At 40.3% G+C, this 27,581-nt stretch overlaps 1 protein-coding gene across 1 annotated transcript in view; it reads left to right on the forward strand.

The window, feature by feature from the left end:
* The window catches only part of LOC111962587 (leucine-rich repeat-containing protein 4C-like), a 102,234-nt gene extending 75,073 nt beyond the window's left edge, over positions 1-27,161 (forward strand). The window contains exon 3 of the mRNA XM_023985760.2: positions 22,193-27,161. Coding sequence (XP_023841528.1) covers positions 22,249-24,189 — 1,941 coding nt within the window. The 5' untranslated portion in view covers positions 22,193-22,248 and the 3' untranslated portion in view covers positions 24,190-27,161. The remainder of the gene's footprint in view (positions 1-22,192) is intronic.
* Positions 27,162-27,581: the final 420 nt, after the last annotated feature.

Below are 27,581 nucleotides of genomic sequence, written 5' to 3' on the forward strand. Positions count from 1 at the left end.
CTTTAGATTTTCCCATGATGTCAAGCAAAGAGGCACTGAGTTTAAAGGTAGGCCTTGAAATACATCCACAGGTACACCTCCAATTGACTCAAATGATGTCAAATAGCCTATCAAAAGCTTCTAAAGCGATGACATAATTTTCTGGAACTTTCCAAGCTGTTTAAAGGAACAGTCAATTTAGTGAATGTAAACTTCTGACCCACTGGAATTGTGATACAGCGAATTATAAGTGAAATAATCTGTCTGTAAACAATTGTTGAACAATTACTTGTGTCATGCACAAAGTATATGTCCTAACCGACTTGCCAAAACTATAGTTTGTTCACAAGACATTTGGAGTGGTTGAAAAACAAGTTTTAAAACTTCTTAGGGATCAAATCCCGTTAACAGGATCGATTTGAGAACAGCCATTGAAATTGCAGGGCGCCAAATTCAAACAATAGAAAACTCATAATTAAAATTCCTCTAACATACAAGTATTATACACCATTTTAAAGATAAGCTTCTTGTTAATCCAACCACAGTGTCCGATTTTAAAAAGGCTTTACGGCGAAAGCATACCATGCGATAATGTTAGGACAGACCCTAGTCACAAAAACATACAGCCATTTTCCAGCCAAAGAGAGGAGTCACAAAAAGCAGAAATAGAGATAAAATTAATCACTAACCTTTGATGATCTTCATCAGAAGGCACTCATAGGACTTCATGTTACACAATACATTTATGTTTTGTTCGATAAAGTTCATATTTACATCAAAAAGTCTCAGTTTACATTTGTGCGTTATGTTCAGTAATGTTTTGTCTCCAAAACATCCGGTGAATTTGCAGAGAGCCACATCAATTTACAGAAATACTCATCATAAACTTTGATGAAGGATACAAGTGTTATACATAGGATTAAAGATAAACTTCTCCTTAACCTTTCTAGGACACACGTTCCGCTAGCGGAACCCCCCCCAACATTCTGCTGAAAAGGGACATTCAAAAATATTTTTTTGAAATATTTAACTTTCACACATTAAACAGCCACCACTAACATTGAGTGGCTGCTGCCAACATACTGACTCAACTCCAGCTCACTTTAATAGTGGAAATTGATGGAAATTGCTCAACAATGTATCACTAGCCACTTTAAACAAGTCCACTTAATATAATGTATATGTATATACTGTACTCTATATCATCTACTGCATCTTGCCATCTTTATGTAATATATGTATCACTAGCCACTTTAAACTATGCCACTTTTATGTTTACATACCCTACATTACTCATCTCAAATGTATATACTGTACTCGATACCATCTACTGCATTTTGCCTATTCCGTACTGTACCATCACTCATTCATATATCTTTATGTACATATTCTTTATCCCTTTACACTTGTGTGTATAAGGTAGTAGTTGTGGAATTGTTAGGTTAGATTACTCGTCGGTTATTACTGCATTGTCGGAACTAGAAGCACAAGCATTTCGCTACACTCGCATTAACATCTGCTAACCATGTGTATGTGACAAATACAATTTGATTTGAGATTTCACGACACATTAAGTGTGTGCCCTCAGGCCTCTACTCTACTACCACATATCTATAACACAAAATCCATGTGTACATGTGTGTATAGTGCGTATGTTATCGTGTATTTGTATGTATATGACTATGTTTGTGTTGCTTCACAGTCCCTGCTGTTTCATAAGTTGCATTTTTATCATTTTGTTTTACCTAATTCTACTGCTGGCATGAGTTATTTGATGTGGAATAGAGTTCCATGTAATCATGGCTCTATGTAATACTGTGCGCATCCCATAGTCTGTTCTGGACTTTGGGACTGTGAAGAGACTCTGGTGGCATGTCTTGTGGGGTATGCATGGGTGTCTGAGTTATGTGCTAGTAATTTAAACAGACAGCTCGGTGCATTCAACATGTTAATACCTCTCACAAATGCAAGTAGATACTGTTGATTACCAAGATACAAGTAGATACTGTTGATTACCAAAATGACTAAAGATTCCGGTAACTTTGGTATACAGCAGCTACCACACTTCTAGCAACAATCCTTCTCAGGGGCTATCCCACCCAGAAAACACCCCTTGGCAGCTCGAATTCAATCACATCCACCACAGCAATGTTAACATAATGTTACATGGTGTTAGCAATAGGATTTGAAATATGGGTAAAAGAGAGAAACACATATGGGAAAAGGAGCTCCTGCTTCAATACTGCATTGCGAGTGTGACTGATTTGGTATTTTTGGTACCCTGTTCTCTCCTCTTTTTGGAGTACTGCGTAAAACATCAGGCTCTGCCAGGAGCTGACCTGATTCAGTTTTGTATCTCATTAATGTGTGTCTCTCTGTAGGCACCTCACAGTGCCATCATGTCTTTTCCTTCCACCATCCACAGGCCGTCCCAGCCCGCCTCCTCCTCCCTCACAGAACATCATCTTGGTCCCCAACATCCTCCTTCTCCTGTCCTCTCATACCATCCATGCTATCCATATCACATGCCAAGCTCTGTCAAAGCCCCACCATGTTACTGGCAGTCAGGACAAAAAAAACTCATCATGATTGCGCGCTGAAGCGATGACCAAGTGGAAAAAGCCTCAGCAGCATTTTTCGCTGGTTTCTTCTCTCCCTTTTATCCCTGCTCTATGGCAGCCATGAATGTGGCTGCAGTGAAGGGGGAAAGAGAACGTTTGTGGGCCGCATTTTTTTTTTAAGTCCTTTTTACGTTGTGCTCCTTGCCCGGGGTAGAAGCAGACACCCTTGTATCTTTGTGTGCTGCTGTTACGGGGGATGGGGGGATTGTGTGTGAGTTACTGTGCTTGTGTTTATGTACACACGCATGTGCCTTTGTGCAGGCATACTTTAGTGTGTGTGTGTATGTATGTTTGTATGTGTGTGTGAGTGTTTCCCTGTTTCTCAGGTTCATCGAGGAAGGTATCTGACATGCCAGGGTTGGCTGAGCTCACTGAGCAAGGTGTCCTTTGTGTTTGTGAAGTGTGAGCCCCTCCACTGGAGGGATATTGATTTGGTGTATCATGCAAAAGAGGGGCCTTTCGTTTTTGCTACTACCAAAGTCTATTTCCACTTGGTTGCCTCCAGGTGCTGCGTTGACAGGTCCTCCTATCATGTCCAAAAGAGCGAGAGAGAGAGAGAGAGAGCGAGAGCGATAGAGAGAGAAAGAGAGGGAGAGGGAGAGGGTGTGAGGCAGGATCATACCAGGATTCTGTGAGTAGTTGTGCCATGTCCTGTGGGCTGTAATAGAAATTACAGTGTTTTCAGACACTGTGTGACTAATGCTTCCAGTCAAACAGAGTTAGGTTACATCTACAGTTTGCATACTATGGACATTATGCAGTTATCAGTTATGCCTTTCCATAGGTAAAGTATATCAAATGAAACATTGAAATTGGTTCAGATTATTGCAGATAATATTTATATTTTAACCTTAAAAAAGAACATCACTTCACTCACTACATAGCCTTTCATTTTCTGATTCAACCATTGACAAACCACATGGAAGCTACCTTATTTGAAACATTGTTAAAAGTGTGAATGAGGTAATCCCACCACAGGATGAAGAAGATAACCCATCTCTAAATATGTGGTAAGAACTAGATATGTGACCGTAGCAACATTTAAAATTGTGTATTTTACATTGGGATAAAAGTAGAGACTCAGAGCTGAAAAATGTTATATCATACACTACAGCTGAGGAACAATGGGAAAGTGATTCTGCTTTGACAGTTGAAAGTAATCTTGTAACCCCACTTTGAGAAAATGGCCATTGAATGTTTGGGTACACCTACTGGAGAGCTCTTCTTTGTATAAACCCATTCAGCATCGTTCACACCCTCTTAAGCCTTAGCCACACCCATCTCTTTAAGGATTCACATGTGAGGTCATGAGGTAAACAAACAGTATATCAAATAAAATTGAAGTTTATTTTTCACATGCACAGGATACAGAAGGGTAAATGGTACAGTTGTTACTTGCATAGTAACAAAATCAAAAACAGAAAGTGTACAGCTAAAAAATATTGTATAAATATTTCATCATTATTAGATGACGCTTACCTGACACACTTCTCAAAATTGATGGGTCATGTAAAGGAAATGCTATAACCACCCCCCGGCCACATCTAGCTAAGTGGATGGTTCACTATTGTCTAGACATGTACACATGAAATACAATAGATGGTCATAATCACCCCCAGACACACCTGGCTAATTTTATGGGTTATGTAATAATCCGGCTGAAGTGGAGTCTTTTATTTAGACATGGAGCTAGCTAGCTAGCTAAAAAATGAAACAGTAAATCCCAACTCATACTACGGTAGCTAAAGCTAACAAACTAGGTTAAATGTTAGCTAGCTAACATTAAGCTATTTCTGTTGACTAACCCCATTCCGTACACATTTGTGCATCCGCGGCATTCAAACGAGGTTGCAATGAAAACTAATGGGACTGTAGCGACTGTGTTGCCATCAAAATCTTGGGTGTGAACTATGTTTCTATTCAAGCGTTGATTGACATGGTAAGGGCCCGATAGTATTGGAGAAAAGTTGAAAAAACTGAGCCCTCTGTCGATGTATGTTAAATTGTGACGTGTCATGACGTAATGTACAGCACGCATAATGCAACTCATTCTGTGTCATACAGCCTCTCTCCACCAGGTGTAGCGCTTCTCTCGCAGTTAAAAAAAAGGGACAGGGACAGGGTAAGGGGGATACCAAATCAATTGTACAACTGAATGCATTCATTTTTTGCATCATCACTGCAAACCGTCATGACTCTCAAAAGCCGTGACAATCACTGTTTACGTCTGAAGATAACTAACTTTTTTTTAAATCTTTCTTTTGGTGTTTTTCAGAGTCAGTAGAAGGGCCTCTTTAGTGTCGTATGTTTTCATAACTGTGACCTTAATTGTCTACCATCTGTAAGCTGTTAGTGTCTTAACTTCTCTGCGCTAAGGATCCCTTTTACGGGATCATTTTCCTAAACAACCGCTGAATTGCAAGGCGCAAAATATTACAAAAAATATTTATAATCATGCAATCACAAGTAAAATATACCAAAACACAGCTTAGCTTGTTGTTAATCCACCTATTTTGTCAGATTTTTAAAATATGCTTAACAGAGAAAGAAATCCAAGCTTTTGTGAGTGTATCAATCAATGCTAGAACAGCTAGCCCAAATTAGCATGGTCACGAAAGTCAGAAAAGCAATAAATTAATCGTTACCTTTGATAATCTCCGGATGTTTGCACTCACGAGACTCCCAGTTACACAATAAATGTTATTTTTGTTCGATAAATATTACTTTTATAACAAAAAAACACCATTTGGGTTGCGCGTTATGTTCAGAAAACTACAGCCTCGTTCCGGTGCTGAAAGGCAGAAGAAAATGCCCAAATGTATCAGATTCAAAAATATTACAAAAAATATTTATAATCATGCAATTACAAGTGAAATATACCAAAACACAGCTTAGCTTGTTGTTAATTCACCTATCGTGTCAGATTTTGAAAATTTTTTTGCAACGAAAGCAATCTAAGCTTTTGTGAGTGTATCAATAAATGCCAGAACAGTTAGCCTTTTATTAGCTTGGTTAGCTTGGTCACGAAAGTCAGAAAAGCATAAAATGAATTGCTTACCTTTGATAATCTTCGGATGTTTGCACTCACGAGACTCCCAGTTACACAACAAATGTTCTTTTGTTTGATAAATATTACTTTTTAACAAAAAATCGCCATTTGGGTTGCCCGTTATGTTCAGAAAACCAAAGCCTCGTTCCGTTCGACGAAAATTCCAAAAAGTATCCGTAATGGTCGTAGAAACATGTCAAATGTTTTTATATATCAATCCTCAGGTTGTTTTTAACAAACATAATCGATAATATTTCAACCGGGCCGTAACCTATTCATTAACCTCTACTGCCTCAGAAACCCGGATCCGGAGCCCCCCCACCCCCACACACTGTTTAGCATAGCTAGCATAGCTTCACAAGTAGATAGTAGCATCTAAATATCATTAAATCACAAGTCCAAGACACCAGATGAAAGATACAGATCTTGTGAATAAAGCCACCATTTCAGATTTTTAAATGTTTTACAGGGAAGACAAATATGTAAATTCTATAGCTAAACACGTTAGCAAAATACACCACTATTCTAACTCCATCAGTTTCTTACTCCTTCAGGTGCTATCACCAATTCGGCTCAACTAAGATATTGATATCCACTAACCAAGAAAAAACCTCTCTTCAGATGACAGTCTAATAACATATTCATGGTATAGGATAGTTTTTGTTAGAAAAAGTGCATATTTCAGGTAGAAATCACAGTTTAACATTGCACCCACCATCACAAATCGACTAGAATTACTAGATAGAGCAACGTGTATGACCAATTTACTCATCATAAAACATTTCATAAAAATAGACAAAGCATAGCAATGGAAAGACCCAGTTCTTGTGATTTCAGACCATATTTCAGATTTTCTAAGTGTTTTTCAGCGAAAACACAATAAATCGATAAGTTAGCATACCACATGTGCAAACGTTACCAGAGCATCGATTCCAGCCAAAGAGCGCTATAACGTAATCACCGCCAAAATATATTAATTTTTTCACTAACCTTCTCAGAATTCCCGATGACACTCCTGTAACATCATTTTACAATATACATATACAGTTTGTTCGAAAAGGTGCATATTTAGCCATACAAAACCGTGGTTACACAATAAATACTAGGAAATCAAGCCTCAATATGTCTGACGTCATCTATCAGAGTGATCTAGTTTAATTGAAAGCTAATCATATACTTGACTAAAAAATACAGGGTTGACAGCAATCGAAGACAAATTAGTTCTTAATGCAACGCCTGATTTACATTTTTAATTATCCTTACTTTTCAATACAGGGTTGGCCAAGTGAAGCTATACCAAACAAATGGCGAAATATGCGTTTAAAATATTTCGACAGAAACACGATTTATCATATTAAATATTGCTTACTTTGAGCTGTTCTTCCATCAGATTCTTGGGCAATGTATCCTTTCTATGTTATAAACGTATTTTGGTCGATAGATGTCCTCTGTCCTTCGAAATGTCCACCACCAACGACCGACACCCAAAACGTGTCCAAACTTTCAGAGTGCACAACAAAGAAATTCCTCAAAATCGCACTAAACGGATATAAATTGCTATAAAACGGTTCAAATTAACTACATTATGATGTTTTTTAACAACTATAACGACTGAAACATGACCGGAGAAATTATGCTGGTTGAAAACGATTTGGAACGAGGCAGGTCCGATGTCCTTCACGCTTCAGGCGCACGACGAGAAGGGCGGTCTCTATACATTTTGGTCTTTTATAATGGCTGTGAATGTCCCATCGATTCCATTGAAAACGTGATGACGTACAGACACCCAGAGGAAGACGTAGGCAGTGTCGGTTTCTATAGCATTCACTGTCGCCTTAAAAACAGACCCAGATCAGAGGTAAAAATTTCTGAAATTTGAACCCTGTCATGAAAAGTGCTGTAGAAATTGTTCTGTACCACTCAGAGACAAAATTCCAACTTCTATAAACTAGAAGGTGTTTTCTATCCAATAATAACAATAATATGCATATTGTACGATCAAGAATTTAGCACGAGGCAGTTTATTTGGAGAACAAATATGCTAATGCGGAACAGCACCCCCTATAGTTGCAAGAAGATAAGAGAGAAAAAGAAAATGGAGAGCTACGCAGGAACTAATCAGAGGCCACCTGACTACTTTTGAAAAATCTCGCTCATTTTTCAAAATAAAAGCCTGAAACTATGTCTAATGCCTGGTTACAGCCTGAGGAAGCCATTGGAAAAGGAATATGGTTGATACCCCTTTAAATGGAAGAAAGACGGGCCAGGAAACACAGATTAAAAATAAAAATAAACCACTTCCGGGTTAGATTTTCTCAGGTTTTTGCCTGCATTATCAGTTTTGTTATACTGACAGACAATATTTGGACAGTTTTGGAAACTTTTGAGTGTTTTCTATCCTAATCTGTAAAGTATATGCATATTCTACGATCTGGACCTGAGAAATAGTCCGTTTACCTTGGGAACGTTATTTAAAAAAAGTATATATATGACCCCTAGCGTCAAGAGGTTAACCTCTCTAGGGTATGTGGGACGGTAGCGTCTCACCTCGTCAACAGCCAGTGAAACTGCAGGGCGCCAAATTCAAAACAACAGAAATCCCAAAATTCAAATTCTTCAAACATACATGTATTTTCCACCATTTTAAAGATACACTTGTTGTGTAAATCCAGCCACAGTGTCCGATTTCAAATAGGCTTTACGACGAAAGCAAACCAAACGATTATGTTAGGTGAGTGCCTATTCACAGAAAAACACAGCCATTTTTCCAACCAAAGAGAGGAGTCACAAAAAGCAGAAATATAGATAAAATGAATCACTAACCTTTGATGATCTTCATAAGATGACACCCATAGGACTTCAAGTTACACAATATATGTATGTTTTGTTCGGTAAAGTTCATATTTATATCCAAAAATCTGAGTTTACATTGGCGCGTTATGTTCAGTAGTTCCAAAACATCCAGTGATTTTGCAGAGAGCCACATCAATTTACAGAAATAACATCATCATAAATGTTGATGAAAATACATGTGTTTCACATTGCATTTTAGATCCACTTCTCCTTAATGCAACCGCTGTGTCAGATTTAAAAAAAACTTTACGGAAAAAGCATAATCTGAGTACGGCGCTCAGACGACAAATCAACCCAAAGAGATATCCGCCATGTTGGAGTCAACATAAGTCAGAAATAGCATTATAAATATTCACTTACCTTTGATGATCTTCATCAGAATGCACTCCCAGGAATCCCAGATCCACAATAAATCTTTGATTTGTAAGATAATTTCCATCATTTATGTCAAAATTCCTCCTTGTTGTTCGTGCGTTCAGGATACAATCTAAACTCACGACGCGCGTGCAAGTCCAGTGGAAAGTACAGACGAAAAGTCCAAAAAGTTCCGTTACAGTCCGTAGAAACATGTCAAACGATGTATAGAATCAATCTTTAGGATGTTTTTAACATAAATCTTCAATAATGTTCCAACCGGAGAATTCCTTTGTCTTCAGAAATGTGATGGAACGCAGCTAACTCTCACATGAACACGCATGGTCAGCTAGTGGCACTCTGGGAGAGACCTTACTCAATATCCTCTCATTCGCCCCCACTTCACAGTAGAAGCATCAAACAAGGTTCTATAGACTGTTGACATCTAGTGGAAGTGCAAGATGACCCCATTTCCACTGTATCTTGGATAAGCAAAGAGTTGAAAACCTACAAACCTCAGATTTCCCACTTCCTGGTTGGATTCTTTCTCAGGTTTTTGCCTGCCATATGAGTTCTGTTATACTCACAGACATCATTCAAACGGTTTTAGAAACTTCAGAGTCTGTTCTATCCAAATCTACTACTACTAATAATATGCATATCCTAGGATCTGGGCCTGAGTAGCAGGCAGTTTACTCTGGGCACGCTTTTCATCCGGACGTGAAAATACTGCCCCCAACCCCAAAGAGGTTAATACTTTCCGAATGCACTGTGAAGGTAGTGTGAGGTCTAAAAGACAGTTCATAAGATTAGCCTAGAGTCCAGACATAGTATGTAAATACAGATATTTGAGGAAATTAGCCCACATCTGCACAAGGAAGGCTGCACTCGTGAGAGGACAAGCCTTTGATCTATTTTCAGATGAGCCTGATGTTTAAGATGCAAGCTGATTTTGCAGTATCACATATGTGACTTGTTTCAGGAAACTAATGTTTATGTCGATCTTCACAATTTCACATGAGCGGCATTTGAACGTAATTTTTTTTTTAAAATCTAAACGCGTTTAGCGAATATATGATATGCATATTATTAGTAGATTTGGATAGAAAACACTCTGACGTTTCTAAAACTGTTTGAATCATATCTGTAAGTATAACAGAACTTATATAGCAGTCAAAACCCTGAGGACTAACTTTTTTATTGTTAAGTCACTGTATGTTCAATGAGTTCTCATGGGCAAAGCAGAATTCTAATTACTATGCACGCAGTTTCTACTGCTTCCACTGGATGTCGCCATTGTATGGAAAAAGGTTAAGGTTTTTCATTAGTGAAATGAGAAAGATATTGACCCGGAAGTGGAGTSACGTCGTTTGTTTATGTTTGAGAGTTGCGCAAGACTTGAAAAGTACYGTGAGTTTGTTGATATCCTGTATTGAAAACAGATTGACCCATCTTCAATTTGATCGATTATTAACGTTTACAAATACCTTAAGTTGTATTACAAAAGTACTTTGAAATGTTTTGGCAAAGTTTAGAGGTAATTTTTTAGATATTTTGTCGTGATTTTGCGCAAATTGAAGGCTGTTTTTCCTGGTACAACGGCGCGAAATAAATGGACAATTTGGATATATATGGACGGAATTAATCGAACTAAAGGACCATTTGTGATGTTTATGGGACATATTGGAGTGCCAACAAAAGAATCTCGTCAAAGGTAATGCATGTTTTATATTTTATTTCTGCGTTTTGAGTAGCGCCGGCATGGTTGAAATTGTCAACAAAGAGAGTGTAGTCATTGCACTATCATCAGATAATAGCATCTTATGCTTTCGCCGAAAAGCCTTTTTGAAATCTGACATGTTGGCTGGATTCACAACGAGTGTAGCTTTAATTCGGTATCTTATATGTGTAATTTAATCAAGTTTGATTTTATAGATTTTTTTTTGAATCTGGCGCTCTACATTTTAACAGGCTGTTGGGACGCAAGGGTCCCGCGATCCCAGAGAGGTTAATAACAAACTTTTATTTCATCCATGAATACGAATAAAATTGTTACATTATGAGCCTAGTTGGTTTAGCCACGGAAAAAGTCAGGAACCTTCCCGCTAGCCATGATTGGCTTAGATAATGTATGGGCTGGACATGCCGGGAGATGAGTTTGGATTGGTCTGCCATGTAGCATGCTTCTGTCTGTAATGTGAGCGGTTCAGTATGTGTTGACAGTCATTTCTACCTCACCGTTTTTGAAAGATTTAACGTTAGCCATTGAGAACTACATTTTTTAAAACATTTCTCAACAACATTGATGCCCTGAATTTACCAGGCGCTATCGACAGATCAGTTGGAAAAAGTGATGTGCTACTTTCTGCACAAGCCACGGTCAGTGTGAACCGGAGTGTTTTGACACAACGCTGGCCAAACAAGATGTAGCTACAAACAAAACAGAGTTCAACGGTTCTAGTCTGCTGTGAAGAGTTCATCCATGTCTAGAGTCTAGCTGCATTTTCAGATATAGTTTCTAATTTTGTCAGAAAGTCATATTTATTGCAAGTTAAGGTGTACTGCTTGTTAGCTAGCAAACGTGTATGATCTGTGTAGTAATAATATTCGAATCAGAAATCCATTTGCATTGCTAGCATAGTTAGCTAATGCACTTTTGTACATTGCACTGTAACATACAATTTACCTTATTTTAGCACCCAAAAACGTAATACTTCCAGGTCATCTGTAATATGAATACCATTGTAAAGCACCATTTGTCCCTTTCCAGTGATATCAATGACGAGACCTTCATGCTGCCTGAGGCTGTACGACACAGAATGAGTTGCATTATGCGTGCTGTACATTATGTCATGACACGTCACAATTTAACGTACAGCGACAGAAGGATCAGTTTTTTCAACTTTTCTCCAATACTATCGGGCCATTACCATGTCAATCAACGCTTGTATAGAAACGTAGTTCCCACCCAAGATTTGGATGCCAACACAGTCGCTACAGTCCCATTAGTTTTCATTGCAGCCTCGTTTGAATGTCGCGGTTGCGCAAATTTGTACAGAATGGGGTTAGTCAACAGTACCAATTTTCGAGAATTCACTCTGTGAAATGGAATGTTGATACTTATACACTACAGGCTGATGGTGAGTTGTCCAGTTTTTATTTTTAGTAGAGTGGTGTGTGGACACAGCTAGAAGTGACCTGTGCTTTGAATTCTGCAACATCTAGACCAGTCTATTTGAGTTACATTGCTAGTTTTAATGCAGTGTTGAATGAACCCAGCACTCTCCTGACTTGTGCTTTGAAATGTAAAAAACATTAAGAACAACTGTTCTTTCCATGACATAGACTGACCAGGTGCATCCAGTTGAAAGCTACAATATACATCTGAAGTCTGAAGTTTACATACATAGGTTGGAGTCATTAAAACTACTTTTTCAACCACTCAACAAATGTCTTGTTAACAAACTGTAGTTTTGTTAAGTCGGTCAGGACATCTACTTTGTGCATGACACAAGTCATTTTTCCAACAATTGTTCAACAGACAGATTATTTCACTTATAGTTCACTGTATTACAATTACAGTGGGTCGGAAGTTTACATACACTAAGTTGACTGTGCCTTTAAACAGCTTGGAAAATTCCAGAAAATTATGTCATGGCTTTAGAAGCTTCTGATAGGCTTATTTACATAATTTGAGTCATTTGGAGGTGTACCTGTGGATGTATTTCAAGGCCTACCTTTAAACTTAGTGCCTCTTTGCTTGACATCATGGGAAAATCTAAAGAAATCAGCCAAAACCTCAGAGAATAAATTGTAGACCTTGGGAGCAATTTCCAAACAACTGAATGTACCACGTTAATCTGTACAAAAAATAGTACGCAAGGACCACGCAGCCGTCATACCGCTCAGGAAGGAGACGCGTTCTGTCTCCTGGAGATGAACGTACTTTGGTGCAAAAAAGTGCAAATCAATACCAGAACAACAGCAAAGGATATTGTGAAGATGCTGGAGGAAACAGGTACCAAAGTATATATATCCACAGTAAAACGAGTCCTATATCGACATAACCTGAAAGGCTGCTCAGCAAGGAGGAAGCCACTGCTCCAAAACCGCCATAAAAAAGCCAGACTATGGTTTGCAACTGCACATGGGGACAAACATTTTACTTTTTGGGGAAATGTCCTCTGGTCTGATGAAACAAAAATAGAACTGTTTGGCCATAATGACAATCATTATGTTTGGAGGAAAAAGGGGGAGTCTTACAAGCCGAAGAACATCATTCCAACCGTGCTTTGCTGCAGGAGGGACTGGTGCACTTCATAAAATAGATGGCATCACGAGGCAGGAAAATTATGTGGATATATTGAAGCAAAATCTCAAGACATCAGTCATGAAGTTAAAGCTTGGTCGCAAATGGCTCTTACAAATGGACAATGACCCCAAGCATATTTCCAAAGTTGTGGCTAAATGGCTTAAGGACAACAAAGTCAAGGTATTGGAGTGGCCATCACAAAGCCATGACCTCAATCCATTTGAAAGTTTGTGGGCAGAACTGAAAAAGTCTGTGCGAGCAAGGAGGCCTACAAACCTGACTCAGTTACACCAGCTCTGTCAGGAGGAATGGGCCAAAATTCACCCAACTTATTGTGGGAAGCTTGTGGAAGGCTACCCGAAACGTTTGACCCATGTTAAACCATTTTTAGGCAATGCTACCAAATACTTATTGAGTGTATGTAAACTTCTGACCCACTGGGAATGTGATGAAAGAAATAAAAACTGAAAAAAATCTATGTCTCTACTATTATTCTGACATTTCACATTCTTAAAAAAAAGTGGTGATCCTAACTGGCCTAAGACAGGGACTTTTTACTAGGATTAAATTACTAGGATATACTTCATATGGCTGCAATCCCGGTGACGGGATGATGTGACAACAGCCAGTGAAAGTGCAGGGCGCCAAATTCAAAACAACAGAAATCTCATAATTAAAATTCCTCAGACATACATGTGTCTTATACCAATTTAAAGGTAGTCTTGTTGTTAATCCCACCAAAGTGTCCGATTTCAAATATGCTTTTCAGCGAAAGCACTACAAACGATTATGTTAGGTCACCAAACCACAATAAGCACAGCCATTTTCCCAGTGAAAGATAGCAGTCACAAAAAAGCTGAAATAGAGCTAAAATTAATCACTAACCTTTGATGATCTTCTTCAGATGACACTCATAGGACTTCATGTTACACAATACATGCATGTTTTGTTTGATATAGTTCATATTTATATAAAAAAATCGGAGTTTACATTGGCGCGTTACATTCACTAGTTCCAAAACCATCCGGTGATTTTGCAGAGAGCCACATCAATTTACAGAAATAGTCATCATACATGTTGATGATAATACAAGTTATACACATTGAATTATAGATATACCTCTCCTTAAATGTCAGGAATTGTGAAAAACTGAGTTTAAATGTATTTGGCTAAGGTGTATGTAAACTTCCAACTTCAACTGTATATACAAAAATATGCGTACACTCATTCAAAATAGTGGATTCGGCTATTTCAGCCGCACCCATTGCTGACAGGTGTATAACATCGAACACACAACCATCTCCATAGACAAACATTGTCAGTAGAATGGTCTTACTGAAGATTTCAGTGACTTTAAACGTTGCAGCGTCATGGGTTGCCACCTTTCCAACAGATCAGTTCTTCAAATTTCTGCCCTGCTAGAGCTGCACCGGTCAACTGTAAGTGCTGTTATTGTGAAGTGCAACAATGGCTCAACCGCGAAGTGGCAGGCCACACAAGCTCACAGAACGGGACCGCCGAGTGCTGAAGCAGGTAAAAATCGTCTGTTATTGGTTGCAACACTGACTATCGAGTTCCAAAATGCCTCTGGAAGCAACGTCAGCACAATAACTGTTTGTCGGGAGTTTCATGAAACGGGTTTCCATGGCCGAGCAGCCGCACAGAAGCCTAAGATCACCATGCGCAAAGTTTGCTGACACTGGAGCAGTGGTGAGATGAATCACGCTTCACCATCTGGCAGTCCGACAGACTAAACTGGATTTGGTGGATGCCAGGAGAACACTACCTGCCTGAATGCAGAGTGCCAACTGTAAAGTTTGGTGGAAGAGGAATATTGGTCTGGGGCAGTTTTTCATAGTTCGGGCTAGGTCCCTTAGTTTTAGTGAAGGAAAATCTTAATGTTACAGCCTACAATGACATTGTAGACAATTCTGTGCTTCCAATTTTGTGGCAACAGTTTGGGGAAGGCTCTTTCCTGTTTCAGCATGACAATGCCCCCGTGCACAAAGAGAGGTCCATACAGAAATGGTTTGTCGAGATCGGTGTGGAAGAACTTGACTGGCCTGCACAGAATGGAAGCATGTCCCCGCAGCAATGTTCCAATATCTAATTGAAAGTCTTCCCAGAAGAGTGGATGCTGTTATTTCCGCAAAGGGGGGACCAACTCCATATTATTGCCTATGATTTTGGAATGAGGTGTCCACATACTTTTGGTCATGTAGTGTATGATCCCTTATTGATGTCACTTGTTAAATACACTTCAATCAGCATAGAGGAAGGGGAGGAGACAGGTTAAAGAAGGATTTGGCGTCCAACTCAATATTAGGAATTTATTGTTTGGTATACCCAGTGTATATTCCTACCTACAGTATGTGGTGAATTTAGGTCAAATTTATATTGCAGTGGTTACGCCTTATATACTGTAAAGGTTGACCTTTTTAACCCTGGTATTTGTATTCATGTTTGATGTTGTATACAGTTTGCGATCCTTAACCTCAAAGTATTGTCCAGTCATTGCTCTGAACTGGGTCTGCATTGCTTACTCTTCCCCTGCTGTCTGATGGCTTGGAATTTAGTTGAAACATATGCCTCTGGCTACATTGGCTTTGTCGTATCAAAGGGCATATACATCCCCAAAATAAAGAGACTGGGCAGCAGAACTAGTGATGCTCTTCTCCTGCTGCCTGATGGCACATGGGCTGTAGTCATTACACCCACTGTACCTAGCAGTGTGGCGAGAGAACTATCAGGGAGCGTGATTGCATGAAGCTACGCCATGATGCTGGGCCATGCTCTGAGGGCAGAGAGCTACTGTGCTGATCAGGGTAATTGGCCTCTGCAGTCCAGCTTTAGGAGTCGGTAGTAATTGTCTCAGACTGCTTGTCCAGGGTCAGATGGTGTTATACTTCTAATGATCAAGGTTGGGTTTTCAGTCTGAATCTGATCCTATATCTTTGGCGAGCCACAACATCTACCCTGTGCATAACTCTAATCACCTGGAATTGCCTGATTGTTGACATTGTGGAGGCCTTTTCATTTCATGACAGAGATGGCACGTTTTTAACAGCTCTCCTTCTCCTTAAGCAGTTCTCCCCATTGTCAGCTACATAGAAAATTAATTCACAAATCTTGCTTATCTAATTTTTGCTGCATTCTGCCAATCTGGGTCATGCTTTAGCCATTTCCCCTGCTCTCAGGCTTCCAAGAAGCCTACTGCCAGTTCATCGTCTCTTATGGGGACAAAAGTTTAAAAACCTATTCATTTCTTAATCTCATTTTGTTTATCTTTTTTCCATCTAATTCCCTCCCAGCTCTAAATCCAATTTCGCTGCTCTCATTGTCAGTGAGGAGACGGATTGCTTCGTAAATCAACTTCATCTTCTTTTCTCTCTCGTCATGAATTGGATTGCGTACCTCTGATTTCATTGTTTAATTTATTTCAAGGCTCTATTGGTGGAGAATTAGGGGATGAGGAAATAAGTAGAGAATGACATTGCATAAGGGGATAAGGGATACAGCTGTCTATGGGGTGCTTTAAAAGTAGCTACTAATTTAACTTCTGCTGGATTTAGGTAGTGAGTCTTACTGTATCTTATGGGCAAAAGTTCGATCAGCTTAATGTACTGCACTGAATATATCCCCTCAAATAGTCACCTCCAATACAATGTAAATCCACAAGGCATGGTAACCAATGAGTTATGAGAAAGAGACCAGGCAAGCCAAAATAAAGTCACATTGTGCCCTAAATTTCTAACCATTGTCAATTGCTTTCTGCCTTAATGCCCAACAAATTAGAGGAGCTCGACTGGAATGCGATTTTCAGCCTTGTGTGTGATCCCTGTCACATTTCTCTGATCTCCCGAACAGAAACACCATGTCCACCCTCAGGCTATGGGCTGATCAGAATTGGGGTAAAGGTAATTAAATAATTAATGTCCTTGGTAATCATGAAATTAACCGATAGTTACAGTAATAGCCTGCCCATCCTCCAGTGAAAATGGGACGTATTTTTGTTCCAGAGCTGGCCTTATGGCTGGACTCACACAATGGAGAATGTACTGTAGCTAAGAACTTCTTCAAGACCACTAGTGTGGCTCCCTCATACATACTGTAGGTTGCAACACTGAAGTCAAATGTCATTAAAATACAGTACTGCATCATGGTGATTCCACTGATCCATAGTGACAGTCAGACAGACACAAAGCTATATGAGCACAAGCATCACAAATATATACTCATCTCTGAACCTGCTGCAAAAGAACATATAGAAACTTAAGAGCACAAACACATGAAAGTACACACGCATAATTTTTCTTACATACTAAGGCATGCATGCACACATGCCCGCAAACAAGCAAACACACACACACACACACACACACACACACACACACACACACACACACACACACACACACACACACACACACACACACACACACACACACACACACACACACACACACACACACACACACACACACACCAGCACAGAGGAGAGGCAAGCATAGTACAGCATACACATCCCCTAACAGCATGACATATGATACAGACAGATCATCATTCCCTGCTATCTTTGTGCCTCTGCCTTTTCACAGTCCAGCCACATACATACAATTGAGCATCACTCCGAGATGTAATCAGAAATGACCTGATATGGCGGCATGATTGAAGGACTGGTGGGTGGCAACTTTCCTGTTATTTATGTCCCCACAGTCTGAAATATAAATCACATCACAGCTTCAGACATGGCTGTGCCTGCCTCCACTCCTCCTCTCCACTGGAGAGATACAGCACAGATGTTGGAGGAATTATTGTGATTTTGTTTTATGTGACTGAGATTGAGACTGCAAGGGGAACACTCTCAGAAACAGAAATAGATATAAAACACACTGCCAAGGTCATCGCAGGTTCATATTGTGGTTCACAGTGTGAGTGAGTGAGTGAGTGAATGAGTGAGTGTATTGTGGGGTAGACGGGATCATTTCTCTCTCTGTTTTTATGTTTGGGGTTCTGGCACCTTATGGTCTTGTCAGATCTGAAATGGTTGATGTGGCCATACCCTGTATGCACCTGTGAATGACAGGGGATTGCTTATATTTTGGGCTCTGTGTGGTGCATGTCTGTGTGCATGTGTCTCTGTCTCTGTTTTGTGTGTGTGTGTGTGTGTGTGTGTGTGTGTGTGTGTGTGTGTGTGTGTGTGTGTGTGTGTGTGTGTGTGTGTGTGTGTGTGTGTGTATTTAATCCTGTAACCTTTTTTTTAGGCAGATTATGCGTAGGGGTTTTACGGTGACCGTATTACCGCCACACCAGCGGTCACAAGTCATGACAGCAGTCAAATTCCACGTGAACGTTTAGTCACGGTAATCATGGTTCTCCAAGCTCTGATGCTGCTGATGACCGTTAGTAGCCTACCAAACTTGATAACTGCCTGGTACTCAGCACTCTACTGGCCCTCTAATCACTCTGACATCAATGAAAATGTGAAAATCTAATCAAACACTTCATGACAGCATAAGCTCACGTTGCTCAACATTTCTATAGGCTATGGAATTGCGTGAGAAAACAGAGTGATGGCCTCTGTTAAAAAAAGGATGATCCCATCATTTTTCTACACACTAGGCCTACTATATTTATTTCTCAACTTTCCTAATATTAAGCACATTGTTTCTCTTTACAACAGGAGTATAGCCTACCTGGCTGGCATGAAAAGGAACCACGGGAAAAGTGTCCTCCATATGCTATTTAAGTGCATAGATGACATGTATTTTTTTCTACTGCCCTTGTTTCGAGTAAGGTGCATGATAATGGTCCATTCTAAATCACAACAAATTTAACACATATTATTTAGTGTATGTAAAGACAAGATTACATCAAGAATAGTGTGATGGTTAACAATATTAGCCTATCACATGTGAATGATATATTAGCCTATCACTTGTGAATGATATATTAGCCTATCACTTGTGAATGATGCCCAGTTTATTGCTTTGCAATGGGTGTAGAGCCTAGCTGGCATACTATACATAGCGTGTGAGTTTGCGGAAGATAATTTTCACTATTAAAATGCACCTTTATAATAAAAGCATTACATGCATAATTGTATTTGTGGTCAATTTTGAGAATGGGTTTTCCTGCTAATTGAACATTTGCTCTTATAGCCTACTACTGTGTGAACATTGCTGCGCTTATAATGTGAAGAAACAGCCTAATAGTTGATCAACACTCTAAGCTAAACGTTCTCATCTGTTGCATCAGGCTCATTGCTTAAAACAGGTGTTTTGATGATAGTGGTTGTATTCATTTGGGATCTATCGCATCCCACAACTGTCCCAGACTATGTTTGGAATATGTGTTTCTCGCGCAGAATAGAATAGGTCAACTGTTGTACTACGGGGGATAGTAGATTGACATAGGCTAGTGCTTTTGCTGTTCGCTAGGCCTACTCATCTTATTGACTGACGAAAAGTAAATGTGGACAGTTCTTCCAATATCTTCCATATGCACCTCAGAGTTGGATAAGGACACAGATCACGAGACCGATAGCCATGTGAGTGAGAGGTGCTTCGACATGCAGCCGGGAGAAGGGAACTATCATTATTATATTCAGCCCAAGGGCACAATGGGCACTGGCCCCAAAAGGCATAGATTCTTTTAGGGGGCATTACGGCCACACAAAGTGAATGCAGCCGCGAAATTCGAGGCATTATCAAGTGCTTGTCAAATTGGGAATGAGAGACTGATGAGGTGTGTACAGCCTTTGCAAAAAACAATGAGCCCTCATGCCTTTCATGCAACTTTTTTCAAATCATCATTAGAGTTGCATCATGCAGCCTTAGAATGTATAAAACATCTAATCATAAAGCCCAACATTTGTATCACAATTAAAGTTACATAAATAACTCTAAATTAAAAGGATAGGCGTTCCATCAACGGGACAGTTGTAAATCATACAGTGCATTTTGTCAAGATCGCAGATTTTAGAGAAACAACAAACGTCGGTACATATAAGTGTCTTATATCGGCTGAAAACTTAAATTGTTGTTAATATAACTGCACTGTCCAATTTACAGTAGCTATTACTGTGAAAAAATGCCATGCTATTGTTTGAGGAGAGCTCCTAACAACAAAACACTTTTTTCAACGTGATAGGTTTGATAAATTCACCTCTGAAGGTGACATGTGTACTTACATTCTGAAATCTTGCTCTGATTTATCATCCAAAGGGTCCCAGAGATAACATGAAGTGTCGTTTAGTTAGATAAAATAATTTTGTATGTCCTTAAAAGGTCCATATAGCACACACAATCGATTTTGTATTTCCACATGTTCAATTTGCAAATAAAGGAATCTGTGAAAATCTCACCCTGAACGTTGTTTGAACGAGTCAAATCATGTTTGTTTCTATTCCTCAGATATCCTAGAAGGTAACATGACTTCACTATTTCATTAGGAGTGTAGTATATCCTATAGGACACCATATTTGGTCAGAGAGCGATGCCTTCATGGCACGCCGAAGACGCGGGCGGCCATCACTTGAACGACTGTATCTTTGTCAAATAAGCACCAATCGGGGTCAAACAAAGCTATCTAGATAGCCAATGAGCTGGGATTTACGGGAGTAAACCATGTATATGTCATAAAATGTAGGTACTAACCTTGTACGACAGCATGCCTTTTCATTTTGGAGAAAGAAAACAAGGGTATTCAGAGTTATAAAGTTATGAAAAATGGTTGTTTTGCAAATGTTGAACTTATAATATGGATACTAATACTTGGAAAGCTAAATAAAATTCCAAGTATACAGATTTGACGATATTCTTGATGAAAAATGGAATATGAACACGAATGGGTTTTTCATGATTTGCCCAAATGTACATGGGGACTTCACACTAAAAGTCTTGAGGAGCAGTCATACTCCAAGTTATCCATCTGAAACTTTGCACATACACTGCTGCGATCGTGTGGACAATATCGGAATTACAACCAGAGTGATGGCTATAACAGTGACCTTTCTCTTGCATTTTAAAGATTGTGGTAAAAATACACCGGTTGGTTTTTTCTTTCTATTTTCTTTTACCAGATCTATTGTGTTATATTCTCCTACATTCAATTCACATTTCCACAGACTTCAAAGTGTTTCCTTTCAAATGGTACCAAAAATATGCATGTACTTGCTTCAGGGCCTGAGCTACAGGCAGTTAGATTTGGGTATGTCATTTAGGCGAAAATTGAAAAAAAGGGGGCTATCCCTATGAAGTTTTAAGCATATAGGAGTACCTGTTTCTTTCTTAACTGCTCAACACGGAATAGCCACTTGTGTGCACTCCCTCAAATCATTTGGGGAAAATATCCTTTCTATTTTATTCAGCTATGTTCAGTTGTATTATTCATACTACAAAATAATAAGAATAATGCCATGGATCTCTAAGAATATCTTGTCAGCTAAATTAATTAGTGTAGCCCATAGCCATTGAAATAGCCAGATCATGGCCTACAGAAACATAAGGACAACTCAAAGTATGCTATTCTGTTCCTCTAAAATAGACTACATATCATGTTTCGTTAAACCTGTCTAAAATAAATAATGTGTTTATTGTGATGGTGTAGGCTATATTACATGGATTTATTAGACCTTTTAAAATGTAGATGTTCCAAAGGTCTGCATCAGTGATTTGTAGGCTATATGTGGAAGCCAGGAGAAGCTAAATGTGTTTATGTTAATTAGCGGTCAATTACCGTGAGACCGGCAGTTATTTGCTTGACAATCACCGGCTGACTAAATGTAATGACCGCCACAGCCCTAATTATGCACGGTTTATCCTTTCAATGTTTCATTGCACAAGAAATGCATTAAAAGGCTTCAGAGCATGTGTCATCACTCAGCGCTCATGTACACATGTTATAATTATATCTTGCAAACACATTATAAATCACATCATATTGCAATACATGATGGCGTTTCATTTACATTCCTCCCTTTTAACCTACCCCTCCCCTTTCTCTCTTCTTCTCTCATTTCAGCCTTCCCCAACCCCGCCTCTTCCCAAAGAGTGGATGATCCAGCCAATGAATTATGAATGTTGAACAAAATGACCTCTTCTTGGCAGCAGCAGACGATGAGAGGTCCTAGGTGGAACCGGGTCCTGTCCGACCCTTTGTTCGTGCTGCTCCTGGCCCTCCAGCTCCTGGCGGTGGCGGGCCTGGTGCGCGCGCAGACCTGCCCATCCGTCTGCTCCTGCAGCAACCAGTTCAGCAAGGTGATCTGCACCCGGCGGGGACTACGTGATGTCCCAGACGGCATCTCCACCAACACACGATATCTGAACCTTCAGGAGAACCTCATCCAGGTGATCAAGGTGGACAGCTTCAAGCATCTGCGGCACCTGGAGATCCTCCAGCTCAGCAAGAACCACATCCGCAACATTGAGATTGGGGCTTTCAACGGCCTGGCTAGTCTCAACACCCTGGAGCTGTTCGACAACCGCCTCACCACCATCCCCAACGGGGCCTTTGAGTACCTCTCCAAGCTCAAGGAGCTGTGGCTGAGGAACAACCCAATCGAGAGCATTCCCTCGTATGCGTTCAACAGGGTGCCCTCGCTACGGAGGCTGGACTTAGGGGAACTGAAACGCCTCTCGTATATCTCAGAGGGAGCTTTCGAGGGACTCAGCAACCTGCGCTACCTGAACCTGGGCATGTGCAATCTCAAGGAGATTCCCAACCTCATCCCACTGGTCAAGCTGGACGAGCTAGAGATGTCAGGGAACCAGCTGACGGTCATCAGACCCGGCTCCTTCAAAGGGCTGATCCACCTGCAGAAGCTGTGGATGATGCACGCCCAGATCCAGACCATTGAGAGGAACTCCTTTGATGACCTGCAGTCGCTTGTGGAGCTCAACCTGGCCCACAACAACCTCACTCTGCTGCCCCATGATCTCTTCACCCCCCTGCACCACCTAGAGAGAGTCCACCTCCACCACAACCCCTGGAACTGCAACTGTGACATCCTGTGGCTCAGCTGGTGGCTCAAAGAGATGGTGCCGGCCAACACCAGCTGCTGCGCCCGCTGTAGTTCCCCAGCAAGCCACAAGGGGCGCTACATCGGTGAGCTGGACCAGAACTATTTCCATTGTTATGCACCGGTTATCGTAGAGCCTCCGGCTGACCTGAACGTGACAGAGGGCATGGCAGCGGAGCTGAAGTGCAGGGCAAGTTCTCTGACCTCAGTCAGTTGGATTACACCCAACGGCTCCATTATGACCCACGGTGCATACAAGATTCGCATTTCCGTGCTAAACGATGGCACGCTCAACTTCACCAACGTCACCATGCAGGACACGGGCACCTACACCTGCATGGTGAGCAACTCAGCGGGCAATACCACAGCATCTGCCACACTGAACGTGTCATCCACAGAGAACGTCCTGAGCTACTTTACCACAGTGACAGTGGAGACCATAGAGCCAGTGCATGACGAGGGGCGCACCACAGTTGGGCATAATGTGGGCCCTACCCCCTCTGCCGGCTCCTGGGAGACCGTCTCATCCACATCTACCACCACCACCACCACGGCCCGGACACCTCTCTCCACTCGGGTCACAGAGAAGACCTTTACCATCCCCGTCACAGACCTGAACGGCGGCTCAATGACCGGCCTGGACGAGGTGATGAAGACCACCAAGATCATCATCGGATGCTTTGTGGCCATCACCCTCATGGCCGCTGTCATGCTCATCATCTTCTACAAGATGAGAAAGCAGCACCACCAGCAGAATCACCATGCACCCCAGCGCACCATCGAGATCATCAACGTGGACGAGGACTGTGTGACGGGCGGGCCGGCCATGGAGGGCCACCTGACTCTTCCCCCGCTCGAGCATGAGCACCTCAACCATTACAACACCTATAAGACTGCGTACAACCACGTCTCCACCATCAACTCCATACACAGCTCGGCGCACGAACCTTTGTTAATCCGGGCCAGCTCGAAAGACAATGTACAAGAGACCCAGATCTAAAACTTTTTTCATAATGAGACGAACTGATAAAATTACTAAAAGGGACATTATTGGATATTAGTTATGAGGACTATGAATGGGAAGTGGAGGACTTGACTCACTGTGTGTCCAGGGTATCAGTGGTTGATGTTTATTCAATGACATTGGGAAGGAACTAGGGTATGTCTAATGTTTCAAAAAGTGTCTTTACAAAACAGAAGTTATTTATTTAAGAAAAAATATATTGTGGTTAATCAAGAAAAAAACTGTATTCTGCAAATATTTTTTCAGCACTTATTTCATCAGATGTTTTGTTTTTCTTCATTTGAGGGAGGGTGGTTTACTAATATGCTTACAAACTCTATGTGACTCTAATGCTAACCATAAGTCTGTATGTGATGGCAAGTTGGCAATCACTTTTTACCCCACATACTTTGAGAATTTCTAGATAACCGCAGAGATTTCCTCCTGCCACAAATTAATTGATGAAATCTTTTGTGACCATCTGTTAATTTAGATGGATTAAAAGCTTGGTCGTTATCTGAGGGTGAACGCTGGGACTGTCAGCGATGAAATCTGATAATAACACAATATTTCATTAAATCTTCCACTCAAATGCATTAGACACAGATGTACACTTGGCTCTGCCATCGATAGATTGGGGACGTTAAACGAGGGTAGTGTGTTCCAAACTAACCCAGGGCCAACTGTTAGCAACAAGCGATTCATAGTTGTTTCACTGTGTTTATTGCGCCAGAAAGTCACACGTTTCACACAGTGTTTTTGTCTCATTTACACGTTGTGCATTTATACTATTTGTGATTCCTTCTTTATTCTATTAGCTCTAATCCATAATAACTTTGTGAGTCACACAAAGATGCTTTAAGATCACTTTGGCAAATGTAGTCAAGCATATGAGAGCTCCCTGAATGCCATTCCCCTTGTTTCCATCTGACACCATCTGTTATAATGGTGTGCCATTCCATCACAGATATGGGCGCATTTCCAGAAGATTGCTGTATCATATTAATGTGGTTCCTGAGAAATTAAGCACTTCTCCAGGTGTTGAAAGATCTAATAATTTGTCCAAAAGAAGATTCCTAGAACTCCCCCAATAATTCTGGTGTAATAATCAGAATTATAATAATCCTGTATGAACTCTCTGTGACCTCTGACCCCTGACTTCAAGGAGCTGACTGGTGAGTGGGAGAGGGAGTTTAGGACCCCGAACACAGCTGTTTCTTCCAGCACATTGCCTGTCGTCTGTAGTCTGTTCCCACATTGGGCACGGCAGCCTCAGATTCACACCGGGCTCCTGCCAAGTGCAGGATGAAGCCCAGAGGACAGAGTGCCAGGGCTTTTGCAGAGAGAGGATTTAGGTATGAAGCGTGTGACGTCGGGCATCAAGCAGATGTTCAGGTCACACCTGCATCCCTCTACCTCGGCCATGGCACCATTTCCATTTTAATTGATGTGCCTGCAGGGGCTTTGGGTGGACAGCTTTTCACAGGCACCCTGTTCCCTGGAAAACGTTCAATAGGCCCCACAGTGAAAGATGGTGCCATAAATACAGAGGCCAAACAAGTACCCTTCACATCCAAGGCTTAGCCACATGCCCCAGGTGTCTCTTTATAGATGAGGTGAACTGATATTTTTTTCTCCCTTTTACTTTTGATCTCCACACCCTCCATAATGTCAAACATCTAAGAAAGAGTATGCAACAGTCCTTTTTCATTCGGTTCCATTCTGTTTCTTAGAAAATAAATGATTGTGTACTATTTTACATTTTCCAGAAGGTTGGGGGTAAATTCTCATCATTGTTTCCCATCCAGATGTCATCTAGTTCTTCTCTGGGAATAAGCACTATTAATGATATGATGTCAAATACAGTAGTGGGCTGATTCATTCACCATAGAAACCATGACCTTGAGCGGAAAGGCATGAGCTAACAGAGTTCCCATTGGCTAGATGCTTTACTCATTACTCATAGTCAAATGGAAATATTTCTATGGATAGCATTAATGGAAATGCACCTCAACTATGTCACAATATTTTTACAGTGACGTAATAGTATGTCATCCCCTTGCACTTGACCAGTGTTTGGCAATAAACAGTAAGGTATAGAGGTTGTTGCAGATGATAATGCTATGTTGTGTCATCCCAGTTACTTTTCCACTTAAACTTAGACAGTAGGGGATGCAGGACCAGAGAATAGACACATGATGCAATCAGTATAACAGTCACTTTTACAGTATACGTTTGGCAGCAAGTGCACAGAATGACGTAATCCACAAAGATGAATGAATAACTTATTTTAATGTCATGTGGCACTTAATGACGTCATTAATAATTAAGTAAACTCCATCTCACATGAGCTTCTTCAACCCAGTTTTAGTCAACATGAAACAAATATGTTCCTCAGTGTGACATCCCTGCCAATACAATAACTACTCATGGTGAAACATGTTTACATGAAGTTTAGCACAGTGGTAAACCATGTCTTTGTGTGTTTGGGGATCATGGTGTGGTCTGGATCCAAAAGTTTGAAATAAGAGTTTATCTATCTTCCTTTCTCTTTCCTTCATTATTTTGAGACTTTTATGGTGAATCTATTGAAATGTAGTCAATCCATCTCATTCTGTATGTACTGTACCTCAGTGTTTTGGTTGGGTAGATGGGGCAAGATGTTGTTCTTTCCACGTCATTTTTATTTTTCTCTGGAAGGGAATGCTGTTCTAGTGGTAGATTTATATAAAGATACATTTTGAAATAAAAAAAAACCAAAAAAACATTTGTAAATTTTAATTTTACATGTGCCAACAAACTGTTCAACAAGTGAAAAAGAGAAACATGCTGTAAAAGAATAAGAAATTGATTATCATGTAAGTATACTTTCATGACCTTAAAAAATATGAAGATTGATTATAGAAACCAGAGTTTGTAGTTCATACACAAAAATAAGGTTACAAATAAACTATTGTTGTTTTTCTGTACGGTCTGGTTCTTATTTACAACCTTTTTTTCTCTGTAGTTAGAGCCACAAACAACACACCACCCAGAAGTGTTTTCTGTGCAAGGAAGGTCATCCGTTGAGGTTGCGGTATAAGTAAGTGAATATGACAGCTGTATATGAAGTGATAATAGCTTTTTCTCCTTCTATTCATTGCATACAGCATCACGGTCTCTGCATATAATTATGGAGATTGCCAGCAGGTTACAACGATGACTAATGTTCTTGTAAATGGTTGATTGTCTACAGTGGGAATGATTATCAAATTACCACTAGCACTCGTCCTTGTCAAGTTTCATATTAAAGACTTTGATATAGACCTGGAAAGTGTGAATGATGATGGTTATTACTTACTTTAATTGTTGTACAATCTGGTGAAGAACAGGAAACTGTAACAGGGTCA

The sequence above is a fragment of the Salvelinus sp. IW2-2015 genome, linkage group LG4q.1:29, assembly GCF_002910315.2.
Source record: "Salvelinus sp. IW2-2015 linkage group LG4q.1:29, ASM291031v2, whole genome shotgun sequence".
In the NCBI taxonomy this organism is placed as follows: domain Eukaryota; kingdom Metazoa; phylum Chordata; class Actinopteri; order Salmoniformes; family Salmonidae; genus Salvelinus; species Salvelinus sp. IW2-2015.